Source organism: Seriola dumerili, unplaced genomic scaffold, assembly GCF_002260705.1.
Source record: "Seriola dumerili isolate Sdu_G_001 unplaced genomic scaffold, Sdu_1.0 BDQW01001888.1, whole genome shotgun sequence".
In the NCBI taxonomy this organism is placed as follows: domain Eukaryota; kingdom Metazoa; phylum Chordata; class Actinopteri; order Carangiformes; family Carangidae; genus Seriola; species Seriola dumerili.
This window is the reverse complement of record NW_019176143.1, coordinates 74,398-99,546: the sequence shown is the minus strand read 5'-3', so window position 1 is coordinate 99,546 and position 25,149 is coordinate 74,398. Positions and strand designations below refer to the sequence as shown.

At 39.8% G+C, this 25,149-nt stretch overlaps 2 protein-coding genes across 10 annotated transcripts; one reads left to right on the top strand and one right to left on the bottom strand.

Annotated features, from left to right (window-relative positions):
- Window positions 1-145: 145 nt before the first annotated feature.
- Window positions 146-19,790, bottom strand: LOC111239099 (tail-anchored protein insertion receptor WRB-like). 8 transcript variants are annotated; one of them, XM_022768889.1, is made up of 13 exons: window positions 19,664-19,790; window positions 19,030-19,195; window positions 18,118-18,185; window positions 11,380-11,565; window positions 11,006-11,086; window positions 9,920-10,009; window positions 7,668-7,892; window positions 6,991-7,020; window positions 6,878-6,898; window positions 5,219-5,245; window positions 3,498-3,524; window positions 1,806-1,867; window positions 146-872 (listed from the first exon to the last, which is right to left on the bottom strand). In XM_022768889.1, the coding sequence occupies exons 1-12, from the start codon at window positions 19,751-19,753 to the stop codon at window positions 1,850-1,852; spliced, it is 1,029 nt and encodes a 342-aa protein (XP_022624610.1). In that variant the 5' UTR covers window positions 19,754-19,790; the 3' UTR covers window positions 146-872; window positions 1,806-1,849. The 8 variants fall into 8 exon arrangements, with proteins under 8 accessions (XP_022624610.1, XP_022624602.1, XP_022624603.1 ...); XM_022768881.1 differs by lacking the exons at window positions 18,118-18,185; window positions 19,030-19,195; window positions 19,664-19,790 and adding an exon at window positions 12,701-12,863; XM_022768882.1 differs by lacking the exons at window positions 5,219-5,245; window positions 18,118-18,185; window positions 19,030-19,195; window positions 19,664-19,790 and adding an exon at window positions 12,701-12,863.
- Window positions 19,791-20,296: 506 nt separating this feature from the next.
- On the top strand, window positions 20,297-24,198 carry LOC111239095 (non-histone chromosomal protein HMG-14A-like). Of its 2 annotated transcripts, none has more exons than XM_022768878.1 (6): window positions 20,297-20,486; window positions 21,608-21,637; window positions 22,634-22,663; window positions 22,793-22,831; window positions 22,965-23,087; window positions 23,205-24,198. In XM_022768878.1, the coding sequence occupies exons 1-6, from the start codon at window positions 20,472-20,474 to the stop codon at window positions 23,283-23,285; spliced, it is 318 nt and encodes a 105-aa protein (XP_022624599.1). In that variant the 5' UTR covers window positions 20,297-20,471; the 3' UTR covers window positions 23,286-24,198. The 2 variants fall into 2 exon arrangements, with proteins under 2 accessions (XP_022624599.1, XP_022624598.1); XM_022768877.1 differs by having other exon boundaries at window positions 20,299-20,486; window positions 23,202-24,198.
- Window positions 24,199-25,149: the final 951 nt, after the last annotated feature.

The window sequence follows — 25,149 nt, the reverse complement described above, 5'->3', positions numbered from 1 at the left end:
AAAATCTCAAGGGACAAGGCATTTGCTTTCCTGTTGGCCCCAACACTGCTCAGACAGCACAATGGTCCATTGATTCATAAATATGCCAACAAAAGAGTTTAAAATAAAACAAAAATAGAACCTCAGAGGTTTTTTTTTTACCAGTCTACTTTATTGCATTTTCAATTGCATCCAGGATGGTCTTAGTCACATGTTTTACTCTTCATTCAACAAAGTGCATTGATTAGACAGTAGTATTAGCAGAAGTATTTGCAGTGGTGGGGGAGTAGTTTGCAATCTTGCAGGATGTGTGTATTTTCTTTCTCATGTGGCCATTAGGAGTCGTAGTTTGCATTCATACATTCAGCTGTTTGAAGGAGTCATCATGGCACAACATCGTAATAAAAGTACAGGACACTTGCTAGAGAGTGAGTTGTGAACCTTTGAATGTGAAAGCCAGGAGGCACACGCTAAGGTATGCCAAGGGAGTATATTTTGTTTGAAAAGGTCACTGCCTCTTTGTGTTAGAAAACTAGAATCTCTAAAAGTAAAACATGAGAAATATGTTTGAATTTAACAACATAACTGTTGGTGCATTTTACAAAAGCTACTCATTAAAAACAAACAGACGCCTCTAGGCTACTCTGCACATTTTCATTACAGTATGACTCTACACGCAAAATATAAAAATTAAGTCAACATTGCAGTCAAAAGGGATGGGGGTTGCATATGTGGGTTAGGACTCAGTTTGGATTGACGCCTTCAAGCACATGACCGACGGTTTCCAGTGGGGTCCAGTACGGCCTTGGGGAGTGGTGGACGGGGCTCTCTGAGGGGTTGAGTGGGTCAAGCATCAGGGGTCAGGGAAAGACAGGACAGGAGGCTCCTTCAGGCTGAAACAAATGAAAAAAAAAAACAAAAAAACGAGGTCACACACTTCCCAGTTGTCTGTGGTGGCTGAAGGAGCCACCACCACCACCGCTATGGTTGTGCCACCTAGCGTGCCTGCTCCTCTAGAGGCAAATCTGAAGCTCACTTAGCAGCTTCCTCTAACAAGGCGTGACAGGGGCTCGCAGGGGTTGGGAGACAGCAGAGGGAGGAGGGAGAGAAGCATTGCCATTCCTTCAAAGCCCGCATTGTGGTTCTTCCTGCAGTGGGTCATAGATGCCTGACATGCACTGTGGAACTGAAGGACAGGCTTTGAAGATTAGGATTATTATTATTATTATTATTATTATCATCACCATCATCATCATCATCCCTGCCTCTGCCTCAGAGGGACAAAAGAAAAAAAAAAAAAAAGAAGGAATTGTGAGATGTTTTTGTTATAGCTCCAGATGATCCCCAGGCACTGTGTGTGCTCACTGAAGCTGTTTGCAGATGGAGACAATAGTGGCAGTCCTTTGTAAACAGGCTGCTGCATTATTTTGTTTCAGTGCATGTCAACGAAAAACAAAAGACAAGCAAGGTGAAGCAAGGAGAGTATCTGCAGATTTATGCATCTTATATGTAAAGGCAAGAACATGACATTATAATGAATATTATACCGCTGCTTCATAGGGACAGTGTGCAGTGTAGATAAAGCAGACACGTTGAGTAATTGTTACCATACAGTGGCCTTTGATTTGACAGCAGGGTCAAAAAGGAACACAAAAGCATACGTGTTTATCTGTTTAATTAATCTGGTTACATAAATGCCAAATATAAAAGGGGATTTATTCATGCTGTGGTGATGTTTGTAACCAGTTCACATAATGTTGTACTGCCCTCCAGTGGTAAAACAGAAGCATTAAAACAAGACGGCGATGAGAGAAAATGCATTTTACCTGGACAGTAGTAAGTCAATATCATCCACGTCTCCTGGCTTCAACTACTCAGCCTCTTCCTCCTGCAAAAAGAAATAATCATGTAGTTAAGGAAAGCAATTAAAGATGGTTGAGGTAGACAATCAGCAAGAATGTGTTAAAATCAGTTTTTTAAGTTGCTTTGTCATTCTTTAGGTTATTACACCATCTTTTTAACTATTCTGATGGCAAATTAGTCAGTTTTGTTGAAAGATCCCAGTGAAAATTCACCCCTTCACCTCATTGACCTGGGTCAGATCCACTGCAGGGGGATTAATGGATTTAAGAAAAAAGATTACATAGATGATATATAACAGGCAGAAGTTTTCCTCTCTGCAAAAGCAATTATCTTGCCTCTTGTTGCTCTACCCAGACTACAAAATCCAACATAAACCAGTCACTGCTGGGGCTGAACCATCAACATGTTTTGTGTATTTGTGTCCCACACAGAGCCATCCTCTTAATAAGAGTGAAACAAGACTTTTTTTGCAAGCAGATCAAGCAGTTTGTTATGCTGTAATACTACCTGTGTTTCTTCCAAGTCTTCTTCTTCTTCCTTTGACACATTAAAAAGAAAAAGAAAGAAGGGGGTAGTGTGAAGTCATGGTCCAAATGGCAGGAAGGTGAGAGGACTTCACATGTTAGTGGCTGTAGCGATGGGTTGGTTAAAAATGGAGGAGTAATCCGAGAGAAGTGCAGTCAAAAGTGGAGACAGAGGGAACGAGAGAGACTAAGGAAACTAATGACCTGTGGGTTTCCATATATTCTGAGATGAGCTTTGTGAGACAAGAGCGGTGCTTAAGACGGGGGCACCCTATAAGATGTTTTAAATTCTGAAACGACATGTTATATGTTGTATTTGAGTGCAATCACTCAAGCTGCACTGACTGTTCCTTGTTAGTACAGTTTGATGACTGCCTTCTTGAAGTAAACAACTCGCTCACTGGGGGACAAAGGGAGTTGACATCATTATCTATAATTAGATGCAATGATAATTTGATTCCATCCAGTTGTACAACATAAGGTATAGTACCAAAACACTGTCACACAAATAGATCTACACGACCTGGAAACAAATTAGGCGGTAACAGGACTGTTTTTCCCTCCTAGTATTGCACAGTGACAAGAGGTGCTCCATCTCCTCCATCCTCTTTGGAACTTGTCACATCCACTTTGTTTCAGAGTGCTCTTGGCAAAAAGAAGCAAAAGCCATGACTTCTTAAAAAAAATTTAAAAAAGAGGAAAGAAAAGGACAGGTCCCCCTGTCAAGACAGTGCATCCCTTGACCGTGCAACATAACCAAACTGAGAACAAACATGTCCAAGTTATGCTCATGTGCACACAGGCAGAGTTGAACAACACAACGAAACTTTCCACCTGTTCTTATGGCATCAAAACAAAAAAGTAAAACTGTCTTGGCAGACTCACAGAAAATGCATACATCAATGTTTCGTAAGATCCACCACAACACTGAACTAACAACAAATACTGTGTGGCGTCATCTCTGAAGTAATTGTGCACTGAACCGCATGATGCAAGGCTGCCTTTGGGAGAGACAGTAGAGAAGTTTACATAAACCTGTACATACAGTCTTTGTATGAAATCAGATCATGCACAAAAACCCCAATAGGTTTCACACCATGCAAAACATGGAGAAGTGAAATCAAAATATACCTCTTGTACTTCAGCCTCTTCTTCTTCCTATGGAAGATTAAATAAGGTATTGTTTAGTATGTGAACAACAAGAAGTTATGATAATAGCCAACCTAATGGTCTTTATAAGACTGGTATTTCTTTTACCTCACTAAATCCACCTAAAGTTTAAGTAAAATATTGTCATATTCATCATGCTGCACACCGTCAGGCATCTCTATGGAGAAAAATCTACAAATCCATGCAGCACACACAGAGAAAGAGAGAGACAGAAGAAAGAGGGAGGACAGTGAAAATCTCTAAAGTCTATAAGGCCAAAATACAAAACAATACAAGACGCCACAAACCACAAAAAACTACCTCACTGCCTTGTTCGTCTTGCTCCTGCAACAAAGGTTGGACAACAACGACAAAATAGATGGAAAGGTGGAAAGGAAAGAAGGCAAAGCAAAGCAAAGCAGTGAAGCATACGAGATAGAAGATCAGGCAGAGGCTGGAATGTCTCAGAGAGGCAGAGTCCTTTCAACACAGCACTTAGGACAGATGTTTTTTAACCAGATTTTTTTTTTTACCTAGATTAACTGAGGCTTCACAGTGTTGCACTCCAAAGCAGGCAAAGCTGCATTTCAGATCTGGTTAGTTCTGAAATCTCTAGGGGAGCTAACCCTGAATTAAGTGCTGTGTGGAAAAGTGAGGAAAGTAAATCGATCATGGACATCATGGAGTCCCGAAACTTGCAACCCTGTCGTCAGAGCTTCATGTGCCATGTGAAAAACAGTGTGCAGGCGAGTGCATAAGTTTGGTTTGGAGTGGGGTACAATGTAAATCAGTAAATCAGTGTTCTTCCTGTATGTACCCTGACAAAACCTGGGCAAAAGAAATGTCCACAACGAACTTACAGCTGATGATAAAGCTCATTAGTCTGTCAGCACACTGTGATAACTGAAGGCTGCCTAGATGAGTGAATCAGTGTTCTGTCATCTGGATTATGATAGTCAGAGAGTTTGAAGACACTGTTCAAAGAAATTTTAGTCAGTAAATCAAAGTGAAACTGTAAAACTGAGTGAGTAAAAAATAAGCTCCCCCGTCCACAGTGGTAATTACATCCCTGTATGTGAGTGCATGTTCACACGTGTCTATGAATATAAGCTTGTGTGAAATATGACAATAGATGTGGCAGGGAGTCATAAAGAGACATTGTAAATTCATTGTACTCTTAATAGAGGGCAGTATCAAACTAATGTAACAAAAGTGATGAAAGGGACTTCAATTATGAAGAAAATTACATTGTTATTTTATAAGAATGTTTCTTAAATTGGCAATTTCATTAAGACAATCACTGGAGGTCATAGATTAATCATCACTGCATCACTGCATATATAACACACTTGAGGTTACAAGCAAAACCTCTTGGTATGGCCAACAGTGTTGTCATGTGCCTTGTACTTTATTCTGACTCTTAACTTTGTTACCACAGATGCCATGCTAGTCATCCAGCTATGTGATTGGTCCCTTTTGGCCTGACAGCATGGCAAACTGTGCAAATACCCTGGAATATCCTCGGTGAGACGAGACGTACTAACAACTAACGCTAACACTAGTGAAGAAAAAGGCTGAATAGCTTGATATACAGGGAGGTGGCAAAGGAAGCAAGAATATGACTATAAGGCACAGGTGATTGAAAAAAGACAGGACGAACTGAGGACTAGGAGCAGGTAATAAAAAAAATCACATGAATCTACCTCAAGCTGTCGTAGCTCTTCTTCCTCCTATAAGGAATAACAGATAGCAGGTCAGCAGGCTGTGTGGGGAGCAAAAGAGCACCACAGGCATGCGCTACAGAACAGTTTAAAATGGAAACTATGGGGATAGTTGAGGTTGTCAGGAAGCAGCAACAGGACTGGGGAGAAATGAGGAACGGGATGTTAGCAGAGAGAGAGAGAGGGGTAAACAAAATAGTAAAAAAAAAAAATGGAGTAGAGTGCTGAAGAGAGAACAGGTAGAGAGGGAGGGAGAGAAGGGTGAAGTCTTGAAGTGAGCAAATCAAAGAGAATACAGATGAGTGGGAACAGCAGACCAAGACCCCCACCCCACCCTAACTCAACCAGAGCAGTCTTCCCTGACCTCTGCACCATCAAACCCACACTGCTGATGACTATACGGAGGAACCGCAGAAAGAGACGATCACCGACGCACAGTTACCTCTGACTGCAAATCCTCTTCCTCCTGGAGGGAGCAAACCAAGAGATGGACAAAATGGCAAAGAAGTGGTCAAACACCATACGGTGTGTGCTTGAGGAACATGGCTGGTGTGAACACCAGCAGAAGGACCTCTGAAACTGTCGCGTCTAAGTGATGTGAAGTGATTGAAGTGAAACACGGACTGGGGAAACATGTCAGTTCCTAAATGCAGCTATCTGAAGTAGCAGATGGAAATAGATGCATCAGCCAATCAGTGTGGTTTGAGCTATGGTGTATGTTTCACAGTCAAAACCAACTGCCAAAGTCTCAAGTTCAAAGTTAATCGTAGCATTTCTGAATTTGTTTGAGGGGCAAATTAAGTTTAATCAACAGTCGTCCTTAAAATGTCTTATCATAGATAAGAAAGGCTGTAAAATTAGTTTGTTTGAATGGTTCATGACAAGACAAAAAGTACTCAAATCCCACATTGGCATGAGCAGCTACTACAGTGGAGAAAGTAGGTGATAAGTAGCTTGGGAAAAAAGACCAGCCATAGTCAATATAGCTGCCCATCTTCTGCCAAAGATACAGGAGTTGGCACTGAATAAAGATAGATATATATATATATATATATATATATATATGTTTGTGGGGTGGATGTGAGGGAGACCATAAATGTAAACATGTGTCATATGGACATCAAAAAACAAGTACCATACTGTTTGAACAAAGAGATTTAAAAGTGATGCAAAGCAGTTTGCAATATCCACTACCACTATGAAAAAAGACTTTTGTTACATGATTACTTATCTGGCTGTCAGGTGAAAATTAAAACAGACAGTAAATGAATTTGACAGTTAATAGCAACCCTACAAGTTCAGCTCATGTTAGTGCTCATTATGTTAGGCGACACTGTCAGATCAAGTATCTGGTAAGCAGACATGGCTGGGCAGCACTGGTGAAGATTGGTCATAGCACTGCTTCTAAACCAGCAACTACTGCTAAGAAAGGAAAGCGTTAGTTCATGAACATCCAATGAATGTATTTCACATGCAATATTAGCTTGATATAATGAAACATGTATGGCGTCTACTGAGTACAGGTATTGCTTACTACGACTAATGTTGGCACATTGCCTGCTGGCATGAACTGATACTGTTTGCTTTTATTATGAACACCCTTCACATTTGGCACCAAGAACACACAGTGTCCCTTCTTACCCTGTCATCATCAGCTTCTTCCTGTTTGAGAAAAGACAGGAAAATGGCTGAACACTGGTCCCCCTCAGCTTTGAATTGAGTTCACTGTTATCGTAAACTTTAGAGGAACTCACCTGTTCTTCTTCCTCCTCTGCATGGGCCTGCTGAAAGAGGAGATGAGACAGACACTTCAGACTATGCACATGGAGATATTCGCTATAGACGGTAATGACTGAATATCCATACTGACACACGACAACATTCACAGAACAGGCAAATAAAAAATCACGCAGTCGGGTCGGGTGTTTTCGGGAACCTACTGACACAACATAGACAGGACAGTTAATATTGAATGTATATGCAGTGTCATGTGGGTTGAATAGTCAAGACAAGTGGTAACAGTGTCATGAGCAAAATATAAAGGGTGAGAAGTGAAGGTAAATTAAACACAAACAGAAATGCATAAAAAGTCACAGGAATGCAAAATAAAGAGATTAAATGTCCAGTGGTGCTAAGGGGACAAATAGGGAATGATGGAGAGGAATGTTGCACATTGTGGGTTAGTAAATGACTGAATTCGGAGAGAGAGACTTGAGCAGGAGATGCAGTACAGGGACGACAGGAACTTAAAAGGGAGGCAAACCCTTAATATGGAGGAAAAAGACGACATTAAAGGGAAAGTAGAGATGCTGAGGGGAGAAAAACAGAGCATTCCAGGAATGATGTGAAGGTGGAGGAAAAAGATGCTCAGAACATGGGAGAGGGAGAGGCTAAACAACGGGAGGCTGGATTCTAGTTAAGTGGCAATTACTGTGTCTTCTGTGACCTCGTCTGTCTCTTCCACTGCCTCCTCCTCCTCTGCAGGGGCCTCGTCCCCTGCTGTTTCTTCTTCCATGGCTTCATCATCTGCAGTCTCTCCTTCTGCTACCTCCCCCTCCTCCTCTTCACCACCCTCACCTTCCTCCTCCTCATCAGCTGCCTGTGCCAGCTCCTCCTTGCCGTGTGCATCCCCGTTACGCTCCTCCACTGGTACCTCCTTATTGTGAGGTGAAAACAACAACTGGTGATCAAGGGCAACAAATGATGCGATAAAAAAAAATGTGAATATTAATGGCAGAGTTGTTCAGGCAGTGCTTCAAACAGCACAGCCGTGAGCTCATCAGTTGGGGAGGTTAAAAAGCTTAAAATGTAGGTGATGGTTAATCCTGGGAATAAAGTGGAGGAGGGAAGAAGGAGTAGCAGTTAAAAGGTGGAGACTGAAGTGTCAGTACTTTGCATGAAAATCAGATGTTTGGAATGATGCATCATAAACTCATAGGTGAGAATAAGTAATGGCTCTTAAAGGAATAGTTCTAAATTTTGGCTAACACACTTATTTGCTACTCTTGGTAGTCAATTAGTTTGTCTTAGCTCAGCACAAAGGCTAGAAACTGGGAATTAGCTAGCCATTATATGAAGTCTGTTTAATCTGTGTAATAATTTAAGTGTATACAAAACAATTTACAGGGGGTAATGTGCTAGACTATTACACCTTAAATTAGAATGGCACTTGTTAGATTCGCATGAAACATACCTCTGCCAAGACCTAACATTTTCTTCCACCAGATCTGAATTATCTGGATCTGCACCAAATTGTAAAAATCCATAGATTTCAATACCATAAATGTCTGATTTTTATCTCTTGCAATATTAATGAAAATAATACAAATTCTTGGAACCGCCCCTTTAACTGGATCTGCACCAAAATTTAATGGGTTCTTCCCTGGCCCATCCCCCATCCCTCTACCAAGTTTGAAGCAAACTGGTTCCATATTTTTTGCATAGTCCTGCTGACAAACAAACAAACAAACAGATATGGGTCAAAACATAAGCTCATTGGTGGAGGTAACAAACCATTTATAACATATTGATTAGAGAGCTTTAAATCTGCTAGTGGGTGGATTTTGATTATCTTTGGACAGAGCTAGGCTGGCTGTTTCCACTTGTTTACAGTCTTTGTGCTAAGCTAAGCTAACAGGCTGCTGATGGTTGCTTCACATTTAGCATAAAGACAAGCAAATAAGTATATTCTCCAAAGTGTGGATCTGTTCCTCTCATCAGTCTAGTCAACAGTATTTAATAAATAAGCAGTATAAGCAAAGGGGCAGCTGGACTCCTGGACTGAACTGCTGGAAGCAAAATACAGCTAAAATGATTCTCAATTTGCACTTTGTTCACGCAGTACTGAATCATATCCTGTGGGATTTTTAAAAAAGGAAGATCACAGGTTCAGCTAAGCAGGACTCCTCAGTTGTGTTTTTAGCTAACCCTACAACAACAACAAAAACAACAAAAATCCTTTGGATCTTTTTCAGCTACTCAACATTTTGCAGCTATGTCAATATCTCATGATGCAATGAGTAAAATTGCATTGAGGTTGTGAATATGAGTCAAATTCCTGCTTATGAGAAATGTTTGCTCATGCCCTTGACTTGCAATTGTAAGTAACAAAAATATGATTCCATTTTAAAGGTTAACGCAGAGTCAAACACAGAAATTGAAAGATGTATGTAGTTAGGTATCTTCAGATTGTGGACTGTGATGAAAGTGAGGACAGCAGGGATTTTCTTTTGGGAGGAAAAATGTTAGAAAGTCACTGAAATCAAGAAGTATAGAAGATACAAAATGCTTTTTTAAAGTATGCATTGAAGAAAATATTAACAACGGAAACAAAACATCAAATTTCACAATGCAAACCAAACATATTACACTTTGTAAAGTACTAAGTGAAGAAAGAATTGTAGGAGCATGATGCCTCACCACCACTCTGGGGCAGTCTGAGTGATGCAGTGCCACAGTGTTATAATGACACGGTACATTGTGTTACTGTGGAATAAAATTTTTCACTCATGCAAAGCACAAAAAGATTTGTCAGTGTGATGACTGAGACAAGAGATAATGGAAAGTCTGTTCAAGTCAACAGGTTTGGACAGAGGGGGGGTTGTTTAGCTATACTGAATGGAAAGGAAAAGGTGAGACACAGTGAAAAGACACAAAACATAAAGGAAGTAACGACGGCATTACTATTGAGTCATCAAGGTTTCCCTCTGCATTAGTTTCCTCTGCATGGGTCCCGTTCTCCACAATATCCGCCTTGTCCGCCTGCACTGCTTCCTGTGCCAATGAAATGACCAGGTTTAATACGTGTATCACACAGAACCCTCAGCCCTTGATGTCAATGGTTTGGATCACCAGCCAATGTTGTCTTGTACATTTTGAAGTTACAGCGTCCGTGATTATTGTCAAACAATGGTTTTCTTAACATCAAAGTCTGCTGTTTGCATTTCAACATATTTAATAGTGAAATCAAAAATGCATAACAGATTTGTAAAATTGTAGCTTCAGGCCACTTCATTCTGAAGAAGTGATATCTTAAATTTGATCAGTGTCTGCCTGAGGTGCCATATACCATAACTTGATATTACTCACTATGGAGGTGAAAGTGTGTCCTAAAGATCATCAAACACTGCTATGGTTTTGAATTTAATTATGATGTGTTTAAAGAAACTAAGATGGACTTACTTTGATTTCTCTAGTGGGTTACAATTAAAATGTGACATGCTTTATTGGTAATTTATGGATTTCTGACAACATGATAATGTAAGGTATGGACTCTTGTTATTGTGGACTCTATAGTGATAAAGATAAAAAATCCATGCAGGCTGTATGCAAGCTATATGCATGACAAGTCATTTATTATTATTCTTTAAAGTCTCTAATACCCTGATGATGTCTTGATATAATTAATCCAGTTGATTGGACAGCTTTAAATGATAAATGAGATATTAGCCAACTTATCTAAGACAGGTAGGTGTTTCATTAATTGTATTGTTCAAGCAGTTAAAATCCTAAAGGAATACACTATATAATAAACTAACAATGTATCAACAATATATATATCAATAACATTCATACTAAGCCAAGCAAGAATTTGTTCCAACACAGTTAAACTGTCCTGAAGGACAATATATTGGCTATTTGATTAAACAAATACTGTTGAAGCTGTCCCACCACAACAGATTTACATCCTGGCATAAGGTTAAACGAAATTAGATCATGTTGTTTAGGTTTTTCTTTTTTACACAGTGGAAAACAGGATAAGGTTTGCACCTTTGACCCAGGAGGAGGGGGCAGCCCCAGGAAAGAATACACCAAGTTGTCCTCCTTGGCATCGAAGAATGTGTCGTAGTCCTGCATGAAAATATAAGAAAACATTCTGTTATAATCCACTCCATCTTTTATTTCTGCTTACACATCATGTGCACTCAGTGGAGCAGGTCTGTAGATTGTAGTAATTGCATATTTCCCCCGATAATGTCACTTAATTGCTCTCTTAATCATATACTCCATGGCCCACATTAAAGTATGTAAATTCTGTACTATTCTGCAGAGGTCCCCATGTTTTGGTTTGACATCTGGATCCAACTGCTGGCTAATAAACACAAGTCTAAAGCAGAGTGAGTCCCTGCTGTGAATATACTCACCCCGCAGTAGCTCTCTTCATTGAAGATCTGAGGTGGCAGGGGGATGCCGTTGGCAGGCTTCTTCTCCTCTGGGACATTCTGCCTCATCCACATGCGGTTCTCCTCGTTGCAGGCGATGTCCAACTGAGTGTAGTCCACTTTAAGAGCCTCCAGGAAGGCGACCACATCTTGCTGCTTCTTTTTGATCTGGGAAACAGAAAAACAAATAGCATAAGCTTAAAGAAAACCAACAGTGATTGCACAGTGTGTGGGGAGAAGGCTGTGATATTCTACTTCAAAGATTAAACATGTTGCACACTATATGACACAATGGGTTCAAAATCTGGTACATGACACTACCCTCCTCCCCTTGGTCTCCTGTCCTACTACATAAATATGTAAACTACTGCTGTTATAATTAATTAGTTGATTGACAGAAGATTAATTGCCAACTATTTTTATAATTGATTAATCATTGTGGTTCATTTGGTGGTTTGAGCTTATAATGTGTGAGCATATGCTGCTTTTCTCTGTATTATATCAGTATAATCTGAATACCTTTGTGTTTTGGACTGTTAGTTTTATACAATGTCATGTCATGTGAAGTGAAAACATTATTTTGAACTCTGGGAAACTAAGTATATTTTTCCACTATCTTTTGACAAATTATAGCCTAAACAATTAGTCTACTAGTAGAAAAGACATGAATAGCCCTCCACTCATCTATAACAACAGTATGAAGCTCTACAAACATACAAACTCTGAACAAACAAGGCAGCTCTTTCTGCTGTGAGACAACAGCCCTATCCAAGTGGGCCACCATGCCACCACTAGGCCAGTGCAAGCTGCTTATTTAGCTTTGCCAAAAGTAGATCTAGAGGATGAATTCACCCTCCCTGCAGTGGTTATCACCCCACCTTGTGTGTAGACTGTTACTTCAGGCTATATCAGATCGCCGATAGTATTAAAAGGCTCTTTGTTAGGGGCAAAATCTCTACCAACACCGGTTATGTGGTCTAAAGCGTTAGTATATCGGGGGTTCCCGAGACATGAATAAGTTTGGGAGCCCCTGTTCTAGAAAGCTCTGCATGTGAATCAGGTCGACTTGCGAGGTAATTAAACGCACTGAAGCACAGCTCAAGCATAAATCTTAACATGAATCAAGTCATACACATGTCAATTTTCTTTAGATATGCGAAATCAAAGGCGAGTGACATTCATTTCGAGGTTTAACGCTCTTGAGTCAGTGTGAGTGAACGTCCTGATCGGTTTCAGGAGCACTAAACTACAACCAGGAAAGTTCAGTCTACAGAGAAATCAGTCGCACTGGCTGAATGCTTACCGCAGTGGATCCCGATGAAGAGGCGAGGAAGACTTTGATAACCATTTTTTTTTTTTTTTTTACAATATATTCTGTAGAGTTTGCAACAAGTAGGCTCTTAAAGGAGCAGGCAGTCTCCTCTATTATTAGAGCGCACCCAGGACGGAGGGAGACATAGCACTGAGATCACACACATTCACTCAGTCACTCACTCACACACATACACACACACACACACACACTCTGCTGAGGCTATTTTTGTCTCCAGGCTCCATTAGTGCAGGATTGGTGGGATGGCCCCTAGGGGCGCAGCACCACACTGACTGATTGGCAACTTCAGCTGTCTGTCGACGCGGGGGACAGTGGAGTTCGTCTCCAGCCACTTGCTGAGTTCATATATGGATAGAAATAGCACTGACCAGCACTGTAGGCTGTAAGTCTTTGGTTTCCAAACGCAGGAGCTCGGACCTGTTAAGGGTTCTCGATTAGGATCCCCAACAACATGGGAAATTGTTGACTTGACTCAATAAAGTTTGTTGTGAAACTGGGCCAATGCACGTTAGATGCGCTATCATCGAGGTTTCACTTTCTCCATCTCTGTAAAGGGACACAAGTGAAAGCATCCTTGCGTGATCTTTTTTAATTTACAATATTAATAAAATCTGCCAAAACCTCACTTTTGACTGAAATTTTTTATTTTTCGAAATGTTCAGGAAAGAATTGTGTAGCCTTCATTCAAAATGCATTGTGGACACTGAAAATAAAATTTGTAGTATCTTGCACACACAGTCTAACCTATAGATGTATTAGCCTTTATATGTAATAGTTTGCAACTTTAATATAGCCTTTAATATAACCTTTTTTTCCAAGCTGGTTTGGAGCTTCAATCATTGTTCCTCTAGTTACCGTGACAACCGCGAGTGTCTTGAAAAAAGCCCCTGGCAACAATCGATCCACTTATTTATTAACTAAATATTCAGAACCTGGATGCAAGTAGCTTAATTGGAAATAACAACATTGCCTGTGCCTGTTCTCCAGTAGTGAGCAACAAGAGCACAAAGAGAGCTCCTCTCAAAAGCAAGGAAAAGGTATGATGCTGTAATTTTTCAGGCTACACCAGTTAAAAATATGAACAACCAATGATCCTTAAGCTGAAGATGAAGGAAACTTTATTTTATGCAACCCAGTCAATTCAACAAGATCATAGAGACCAACGAGAATAAGTGTTAGGAATTTCTTCATGCAGGTCTTTTATGAGCAGATTTCTTTGTGATCCTTAAGCTAAAAGCTCCAAAAAGCACTTGCTACTCATTTATGGTTTACAGCTACTGTATCAAAAGGAATAAGGTCCTCAAACTCATTTTATTTCATGTAAGTTCACATTAAGGCTTATGTTTTCCTGTTTTTTTTTTCCAGAGTGGAAACACCTGTACAACAAGTGATGTGTGCGAGGCAGCAGAGCCTGATGCAGCAGGCCTTGGTTCATAAGGAGGGTGACGGTGATGCTGTGAGCTGCAGCACTGACACCTCCAGGTGGTCAACTCCCTCCAAACTCTACTGTGGCTCTAATAGTCCACAATACTTGTCTGACTGTGAAGACCAAGTGGACTCCCTCACAGACAAGATCCCAGAGGCCAAGACAACAGACAAGTGGCAAGGGTCGAAACCACCTGGGAGAAAGAGAGGTATTTTATTCAACCTGCTTTAATATGTGCACAGTAGGAATCATGTTGTTTATGTAAATAAAGTCATTGTAACTCATACTATCATGAGTAAATTCTTTTCTTTTTTCTTCTTCTGTTTAGATAAAAAAGCCCAAGGGGATTGCAAACAGAAGACAAACTACGCTGCACACTGCCAAGTCCTGAAGTTGCCTCAGATCAAGCCCTTGCAAGTTTCAAAACCAAGGACACAGTCTACCCACTTGAACTGCATCAGGGAACTGAAGAGCCAGGTGTCAGATCTGCAGCAGCAGCAGCTGAGTGAGGCCCAGGCTGAGAACAAACTGCTGAAGAGTCTCCAGTGTCGCCACACGGTGGCACTACAGCACTTCCAAGACTCAGAGGGCAGCATTTCACAGGTTGGTTGATTGTGTCCCTCTGGTGTCTCCCATGCTCAGTCAGATCTGAATCATTGCCAAATCATTGTGTGCACAGGAAGCTCAGAGACAAAAACAGGGCTTTTGGTGGGTACCCATCCCTAAAAGTTGGAATGCTTTTATCTGTGTGCACCATGCATTCTACACCTACTCCCAGTGTATTATCCAAATTTCACAAGCTGTTCATACGTTCATCTCTGCAGGCAGAAAATCTGATGAATTTTTCCTCATCTTTCTCCAGTTCTCCAGTTCCTCACATTATGTTGTTGCCATCCCTGTTCCCAGGTCCTCACCAAGCACAACAATGAGGTCCGAGTCCTGCAGGGGCTGCTCAGTGAGACCCGTGCCTGCCGTGACCACCTGGCAAGGCAGCTACAGGCCACATAAAATAAGTTGTTGAACACAAAGGCCACTCTCCAGCACCTGCGGCAACTCAGCCAGGATCGCAGCCTGCTGGAGAGGGAGGAGCTCACCCTCATGCTGGCCAAGGCCACTGCTGAACTGGAGGAGAAGGGCAAGAGGATACTGGTATGAAGAGGTTGGTTGGGATGGAGATGGATTTGTGGGAGTCCAGTGTCTCACCAGAACTCCGCACAGCATCCGTAAACTAGCACTAGTATACTGGGGATATAACCAGGAAGGGCAGTTTTTTTAAATAATTTTATACCTTTGTTCATTTTCTTTTGTTGTATTTTAGGACTTGGAGAAGAATCTTGAATTGTGCCAGGCATCGTTCAGTCGTCAATTAATCACTGAACAGAGAATGATCAGTGATGCAAGGAGGATTTCCAGCTATCTACAAGAGCAGATATATCAGCTGACCGAAGAAATTCAAGTAGGTTGACAAATTGCTAAGATTTATAGGGCAAGCTTTTATCCTCTGAGATAGTAGCAATGACTTCCACATTGTAGTATCCCTATCTGCAAACAGGACCACGGCCTTTTGAATTCCATTATGTTTTCATGTCATATCCAAAGTGAAGTCAGACTAAGCACTTGTTGGAGAATTAGGTTAAGATGTCTGGATCAATATTTTCCTCAGACAACTGGCCATTAGTGAACCACTGATACTGAGGGTTTATTGCTCGTGTTTGATGGTGTAATTCCTGATACTGAGAAAACTAAACATTACAAATTGTTATTAATGTTCTATTTAAGCATTTTGCAGAAACAGATTTTCAAATATCTTAAAATTTTAATGTATTCTGACCAACTGTAACATGGTTGCTCATTTAAGAAAGATCGGATATGAGACTATGTAATCACATTTTTTTGTTTCCCCTTTACAGGATAGAAAAAGAGAAGTGGGTACATGCAATATTTACTCCCACAGATTACTAAAATGATCGACCAAAAAAAGTGAGTTTGGCCATTTCTAATTTGTTGGCATTTAGCGGGAGTTGTCTGAGACTCATTCCTCATTTACAGGCAATGAAATCAAGATGGGTCGAACAGACATCGAGCAAAATGCTTGTTTTGTCAGTGGGTCATTCAGTATTTTTCAAGAAGTATGACTATATTTGTTTTTAGACACCTGTGAGCAAAATAGTTGTTCAAATAGTTGTTCAGAAGACCGCAGAACATCAAACTGAGAGACTGTACAGAAGAAAAGGAGGCATCAGAAGCATCAGAAGTGTTAGGGGCCCCACAAGTGTTAAAAGAAGAGCAGAAAAAAGAAAACGAAAGCAAAAGAATACAACTGAACCTACAAGAAAAGAATACAAGCTGCCTCAGATCAAGCGCAACTATACCTTAAATCAAACTACTGAGAACCTGCACAGTTGCAGACCTGCCTACAGCAGCATGGATGCGAGTCCCTGTGAAAGCACCACGATCTCGACAAGGGTGGAGGCCCTCAGCAGTGGGATTTGTGAACTTTCTATTATAAGCCTTCCAGCTGGGAAATACAGGAGAGGAGGAATAGGCAGCTCTCAGTGTGAGTAAAGGGCAGATACAGTCCACATTGATGAGCAGCTCTTTGGTCCAAGTGAGGTCACTGAATTGGTTGGTTAAACCTTTAAGATGTCATACAAAGAACCTCTGACTGAACCAGTGGATAAAGTTTGACTGAAGTGGCAGAGGACTGGGATTTTCTCATGCTCTTTGTCACTAATGTATTTCTCTGAATAATTTATTTTCTGACATAAGAGCTAGACAGTCAATTGTGGTTTATCTACTTTGTTTTAATCCATTGCAATTCTACTTCAAGACAATTACCTGACATGCTTTTATTGGTCAACTCCCAATTTACAAAGTGACAATAAATAGGGTTTATTTTTCTTTTTTGTCTTTTATTTAAAAAGGCATTTCAATATTTCCGAATCATTCCATTTTGAAATAATACACAGTAAAAACAATCTCACAATTAAATTAAAGTAAAATATAATAACAAAATTCAACAACCCCAAATTGCTATGTTGTAGAATGAGACGACCAACACCAAAATGCACTGCATTTTTACAAACAGACATGGAGCAGCTGACAAAAAAAAAAATAATGGAACAAAACTGTAGCTTTCCACCAGCAAAATGTTGAGCAATAAGTTAAGAGAACAATGTGTTTAATGTTTGTGCTCACAGCTTTAATCTCTAGCTGACAGCATGGAGACCGAGTGTAACTACTTTGTTGCAAACCACCAGCCAGCATGTGATTCCCACTCCACCTGAAGGGAGAGAAGAGCTCTGTCAATACCTTAATAAACAGACTCACATTAATGACACATTTAAGAGAAAAAGAATGACATACTTCAGTTTACATTTGAACCAAGTTCTAATCCAAGTTATGTTGATGAAAAAACTCTATCCCATGTGTATTATGTTGCTGTATTTGAGGTGTCCTGCTTGTATTCGTAAATAAATTCTCTAATATTTTATCAAATATAAAAGCACTGAGTGGCTTATTGCCACTCACCCTGAGCCCAAGAGAAATTTCCCCAAGGGACAATAAAGTATATGTTGAGTACCTGCCACTCCTGTTGGGAAGGCCACAAGGCGCTCCACAGGGGCAATCCATCTATTGGGGACCACTGTCACTGGATCAGAGTAATACTTCCATATCAAGGAGATCATCAGAGCAGCCTGACAAATTAAAGACAGAAATGTGTGGATACGTAATACATGATATGTATTTTATTAGCTTGTCATGATGCTAGCAATGCCAACTCTAACATTATACAGTATGTTTAAAATTAAGAGAATAAAGTACTTAAATGACATTAACTGGAGGTTCTGTATGAAATATATGGCCCATGCTTACATTTTTGATACTGAAGTAGCTCTCTTTGTAGGTCTCATTGTTACACTGTAGTCTACTACTAAATCTACTTACAATACCCACCTACCTGCAGTATATAAAAGACAATGTTGACAACCCATTTCATTTTGGCTTGTTGTGCTGTTCTTGATTTCACTGCAAAAGGGAGGAAATATGTAACTGTTAGACTATTTGAATCCTTGGAAAAATCAGAAGACATGGGCAATGATTCAGAGATCTAAAATTTGGCTATGCACCTTTTATTGTACATTCCCAGTTACTGTCTTCCGTCTAGTCATTGGGTAATATAACAAGTATCACAGTGAAACAAAGAGAAATTTGTGATTGGCTAAATTTATCTAGTACAACACAGGTTGTATAGCTTGGTCATGGGAGATTGAAAACTGCCAGTGTGTAGTTTTCAGAAAATATCAATGTGGAAATCATATGAAACACCTTTGCACTGCTGTAGATGTGTATCCCTAAAATTCTTTATAACCACTTCTTGTCTGAGCACAAGATCCTAAGGCTGTGGGCAAAGGATAGCAACAGACAGCACCTGTTCCCAGAGAACATTTAGTAAGTATGTTATCTAAAACCCTCTGCCACTTCCTGCGAGTGGTGGTTTTAAAGTGTGAATCTGCTATAGTAGATATGCACAGGTGGGGAAGACACAAAAATGTGCCGTTTACAGTTTTAGTGACAGTGTATCGCCATATAGTTTCCATTTTCTTTCAAAACGAAAATAAGCTACAAGGAGTGTACTAAGTAACAAGGACACCAATCCAAAACAGCATCCCTGCAACAAACAGTTCCTTTCTAAAGCCTTTGTTCACTTCTCATTGTGACTGTCATAGAAATGCTGATTTATATTTAGAAAATAAAGATTGTAGTGTTGTTTTATGTTGTTGCTAAATGTTGCTGATATATTGAATGTCATTTTAGGGCTCCTGTCACATTGCCTTTCCTCGTTATGTCAGTAAATACTTCTGTTTCTCACCGTGCGTTTTCAGCTTGTCTGTCATCTTGTTGATTTTGCGCTCCAGTCTGGCATATCTTGCAAACTCATCCATCATGCTAATGGAGGACTGCTCCTTCTTCATCTCCTGAATTTCAGCCCTCATCTCACTCTCCTGCTCCGCATCTTTCTGCACCATCTTTGAGAGCTTGAAAGAAGAGGAAAAAGTGAGTTAGCAGGGGGACATAGTTTTAGTGTGATGTAGGCTATTGCTTACGGATACAGTCACAAAGCTCTGAAGTGCTCCTGCTGGACAATAAAAGATGGTATCCCGGAGTTTTAGCTAACATATTTGCACTACGCTAAGCTATCTTTAGCAGAAATGCTAAGATGTAAACAGTTACAAAACTCCCTCGTGTTACAGTGGGCTCATTACATTTGAACAACGACGCAGCACAAGATGTTTCGCCCCTTGTGTGTTGTGACTAGACAGGTTTCCGGGGAAAACTCCACCCAAGTAGCATTATCCATTATCCGTTAGCTGTTCAGTAAACTAAGCTAGGCAACAATGGGCTGTCTGAGAGACGAAGCTAAAACACCAACAACCATAATACACCGCCACAGCCTATACGTTTCACTCATAATTTCACATATAATAACAATAGACCCAACTTACGAAAGAGGATATTGTCGGCAGGAGTGTTTTCATGAGATTGCACAGAAAAACCGACCCCAGCACAAGGAACCACGCATATCCAGACGCCATGTTTTCTCTCCTCCCTCGAGTCCTGTCAGCCTCCTTGTTGCAGCCGTGGAGCTATTGGAGTTCACAGTGCAGTTACATAATAATTAGGCCATTCAGGTTCTGCTGGTAATACTTTAAGGTACACGGAAGTTATTTATATAAAAAAAAACACACACACACAAACATCAATGAACTCATTTAGTTCAATATGTTTATTCGGCAGCATATTAGAATTGTGGTTATATGATTTGGTGATAAGAAATTGAACTAGAATAAGGAAATACCACTCACTCAAAAGACAAAAAGATATTTATGCACATGTTTATTTAATACTTCATAACGTGGACATAGTTGTCTTGCACACACTGCAAAAAAGCCCGTGATTAAAAAGTGAGAGTTGGCTGTCTTCACTGATTGGCATACAATCTTGCCCACACAGGTAAGATGTTATGGTTCAAAAATATGCTGCCTCGACCTCGAAGCCAATCACTGGAAGCAAGGGGCGGGGGTTTACTCTTCCTGGTAGGTTGGTAGGATAAGGGATAAAATATACCGAGAGGGGGATCCAATCCAGTTTGAGCTAGTTCTGGTGCTGGTCGGACGTCTATAACGTTTATACATTAAGTTACATACCGCACTGGAGGTGCAAGCAGAGGCGTAGGGCTGACTCTTTTCATTCAGTTTCTTGAGCTGTAAAAGACCGTTGTTCTTTTATCTCTGCTGTACAGTCAAAGCAACAATGGGAAGGAAAAAAGTAAGTTAAAATATGTAGATTCTGTGGAATTTCGACATATGCAGTACATTTATTAACATAAATACATAAGCTGTATTTTAAATTCGCTACCGTGTATCTTTTCACACTGCATGAGCAATAATGTAACGTTAAGAATAGTCGCTACAGTGTCCATGTGCATGCATTAAGTCCACCTTTGCTGCGCTCAGGTCTGTCGTGTCTACCCTGTTGATACAGGGAAGTGGCGCCTTTTTACTTAGTACAGTGCAGCGTGCCTTTTCATCGACCAAGTTTTCCAATTGCATAGTCTCATCTAATGCGACCACTTCGTGATTCAGGGGCTAAGATGTATATCTGTCCGTGGTTTAATAATAATTAGCCCTTACTGTGTGCTGAGATCAAACAAAGGGGTGTAACCACCGTCGATGCACAGGTTGCCATTTCAAGGAAATTTCGTGCGTAATTGCCACTGGATATGTGAATTTATCGTGATTAGACGCGTTACTTCTTAGGCAGCTGTTTTTACTAGGGATATGTGGAGTTGTAATATGTGTAATCCCAGCACACACTGTTGAGATTTTGACCTCTGTCTGCGAGTACTGTAAAGCTAGTGCGCGTCACCCTTGAGGTGTACGCTCTTTTCTTTAGGAGCGTCATGGCAGCTGATATATCTTCGAAAAGACAGCGACACATCTGGTCGTTTTAACTGCTCACTTGTATAATCGTCATGTCGGAGAAGTTTTATGGAATAATCCTGAGGTTTAGTCAAACTGGGAACATAAAAAAACACATTCACTGTAGTGATGTATGGAAGTGCATGTGGAGATGGAGCGACTCCATGACTTCCCCTCTTCTTGAAGTAGCAGGAGCACCGTGCCTACTTAACAAAAACATGTCTGTCTCATGAATGATGCGCTACAGTGCTTTAGTGGAATAAACTTGAACTGGCCAAGCCTTTCTTAGTTAATTTAGAAACGTATCAGACTCCTCTCCCCACTTTAAGGTTGCATAATTTCTTTGTGACTTAAGGGGAGGGAGAGGTGCCCATCCCCCCTTTGCATTACACACCCACTTCAGCTCACTCATGAATAGCTGTTGTTTTTGGTTTACTAATTTCTTTTTCCCTTCTCTGTCTCTCACAGTCCAGCAGTGATGCAGTTGCAAGTGCAGAGGTTAGTATTTGTGTCATGTCTTGACACCCAAACTGACAAAAACAGATCTTGACATGCACATGTACAGTGAAATGAACATTTTGTTCTATTTTCTGTCAAGAAAAAAGAGAAGGGCTTGCTTCATGCAGGATGGTTATTTAAATAGTTATGCACTGGCCACTTTTAATCCTGCAAGTGAGAGACTAAAGCTATAAGGATTACAGTGTCAGGCAGTTGGTTTTAATGCACTGTTAAAACCCAAACCTGGTCATTCTGTTGGGTTTGAGGATTTGCACAGCCTCTAGGGGGCGCTGGTTAAAAGGGGCTCCTTGCTAACTAACTTTTGGTCCATAGCATGTACACCACACTTTGCTACAAATCTCAAAATGCAATGTTTCACCTTTGCCCCCAGTATGACAGTATAATGTACAGTTATGCAGCAAAAGTGAACAAGGGTACAAGGAAGCTGTTTCAGTTTTCAGTCTTAGTTTGCTAATTTGCTAATTTATTTCTTCTGTCAAGGATGGGATGTTTTCACCTGTGTTTGTCTGCAACTAATAAATGCCAAAGTCCAAGTATTTAAATTTTAACTCTCACAAAGAAACCTTTTCACACGTCTGATAAGCTTTGACTTAGGCTACCTATAGTCTGTTTGTAATTATAATTCAGAAGTTGGTGCATTTGAATGAGTTGTAAGAATTGTTTAATAGACTTTTTAAACTGATAAATAAGGTGGTTTTATTTATTTATTTTTCCAATGCTGACCATCTCTTAAATAACCAACATTAACCCAGACATTCAGCTGAGGCTCATGTTGGGCACTTCTTGGTGTCTAGAAATGCATATAGAGGCACTCATTACTTACCTCTTGTACTCATAGTACCACTCCACATTGCGTAACATTTGTTTCATGATTGATTTTATGGGCAAAAAGTGTTTTTTGGACTCTGATTTTGTATCGTGTATTAATACTCTCAAATGACTGAACTAATTATCTTGTCCTATGTTTCTCTTCAGCCGCGGAGAAAGTCTCAAAGGTTGTCAGAAGTGAGTTTTACAAAGCCCAGCAAAAACCATCTCGCATTATTTAAATCAGCACATATTATACTATAACTATAGGTATTTTGTTGGCCTAATACGATGCATAATTGTTTGTTGTGCATGTGTGTTTTACAGAAAGAGACACAACCAAAATCACAGCCAGAAAAGACAAAGGTAATAGGAGAAATTCTGCCATTGCACAAGAGCACTGTATCCACTTAAAATGCAATGTTTTGCTCTCTATATTCTCTATTATTCAAATTTGACGGTGCATTCCATGCTGCTTGGTTTGTTTTCAACATGGTAGGCACCTCCCAAGAATAAAAAGGTGAAAGAGCCTGCAAAGGCCAAGCCAGAGGAGAAGAAAGAAGAACCTCAGGCAGAGAAAGAAGAGGCTCCTGCAGAAAACGGTGAAGCCAAACCCGAGGAGGTATGCCAGCTTTGTATCTTCATGAGTCTTGCCACATGAAATTTGCTATTTGTTTGCACTGTAGCAATGTTCAAAGAAAACAAAATGATAAAGCATCTTTTCTCCATCCTCCAGCAGGCTGCAGCAGCAGATGAGGCAGACAAAAAGGAGGACAAGGCTGAGGAGGAGGAGGAGGAGGAGGATAAAGCAGCAGAGTAGTAGTAAAACCTAAAAACTCAGTTGCTCCCTGTACCTCCTTTCTTGTACAATGCAGAGAATATTTTTATCTTCTATTTTCTTAAGACAGCAGTGTTTTTAGGGATGTGATTGCAGAAATGCATTTTTTTTTTTTTAATACTACAAATTCCATTCAATTTCATGGCTTCTGTGAAGGGAAAGTTTGTGGTTTCATTCATTGTACTTGTTTTTTGTCTCTCTGGCTTCTTCTTTGGCCTTTTTAGATTGTGGTTTTCTGCATGACATGTAGTCATGCCTGCAGTGGGGTCCAGAAGTTTGAGACCACTTTCCCATCCAAGTGGCCTCACACTTTGGGACCCCACTATATATCAGGAATTCCAGGATTTACCTGAAACATTCCCGAGGAGTCTCGAGGGATTTTGTGACCTGTACTGTTTTGGAATTTAATACATTGTAATATTGTGTTAGATAGGGAATAGAATGGCTTAAAGTTTGAGAGTTGTGTTCTATGCTATGTAACATCTTCTTCACAACATTCACTTTAATCATGTTCACTAGTACTGGAATTGGTCATGTTGATTTATTTTTTTTGATTTATTTTTTTTGATTTTTTTTTATAATGCAGTCTGTGATGGTATATTTGAGGACAGTTAAATTTATCCATATTCTCAGCTGTGCTCAAAAGAAAATACATTACAGAGTTAATCATACTTGCTGTGTTTATCCTTTTAGGATAACTGTATTTTCATTTAAGTCAACAAAATGTATATGCCACACATTTGTGGATATATTCATTGTGGTTTTGGGATTTCTCTACTAATGTACAGTTTCCTCCTTTTTTTTTTAAAAAAAGAAAAAAAAAAGAAAATGTTTTCTTTGAATGGTATGAATGGTATAAAATGCCAATTAAAGTGGGAATTTCTCTTAAATCTTTGATTGGTTCGCTGATTGACTGATTTCAGATGTTTCCCTTTTGTTACCTATAATAATTGATTGATATTTTTAACCACTTAAGTGACCGGATGATATAAGGCAGAAAATGTGTCTTTGGGACATAAAACTAATGAATGTGGGCTGAATTGTTAAATAATGAAGTAATTAGTTTTATACATTTTAGGTATATCCATATATGGTTTTCCTGGTAGTTGAAGCTAGAATGTGTTTTCTTTAGTGTATTTAAAAAATAATGGCAGGTTTAACTTCATTGTTTACAAATATAGTAAAACATAACATAACATATATATGGCTAGTTTGCTGTGCGGGAATTTGATTAAATAAATTTGAAATTGATTGATTTTTATGTCAGCTGAAAAAATTAGGGTTCTGACACTATACTGTACTCAGTGACACAGGGCCTCAAGGTCAGATAATAAAGGGACCCACCTCGAAACACTTAAGACAGTTGATATTGTGCTTAAGTAATGAATGTTCCCATATTGTCAAAGTTACAATTAATAAAATGGTCACAAACACCTATCACATGGTGAAGATGGGAACTTAAGGATCACTTGGACAGTTGCTTAATTGGCCATGTTGGTAATCTTAATTTAACATTGTTACTCTACCATTTTGACTATTCCACTTTATTCACAGTGAAATCAAAGATTTTGCCTTTGTCTTTTGAAAATCTGGAATTAAATTTTATTAATAGACAAATAAAATATGGACACCAGATACATTTAACAATATTATTGTGTATAAAAACAACATCTGACCCCTCATTACAATTTATGCCCCTGAGAGTGAACAAGAACTGTTTATGAGTTATGAGGAGTTTCAACCAAAGTTTGTAGCATATATATTCTATTCTTTCTTCTTTCAATCATTTTTTGGCCCCATACAATTGATATTTGGACCCCTGTTGTGTTAACAATATAATTTAATT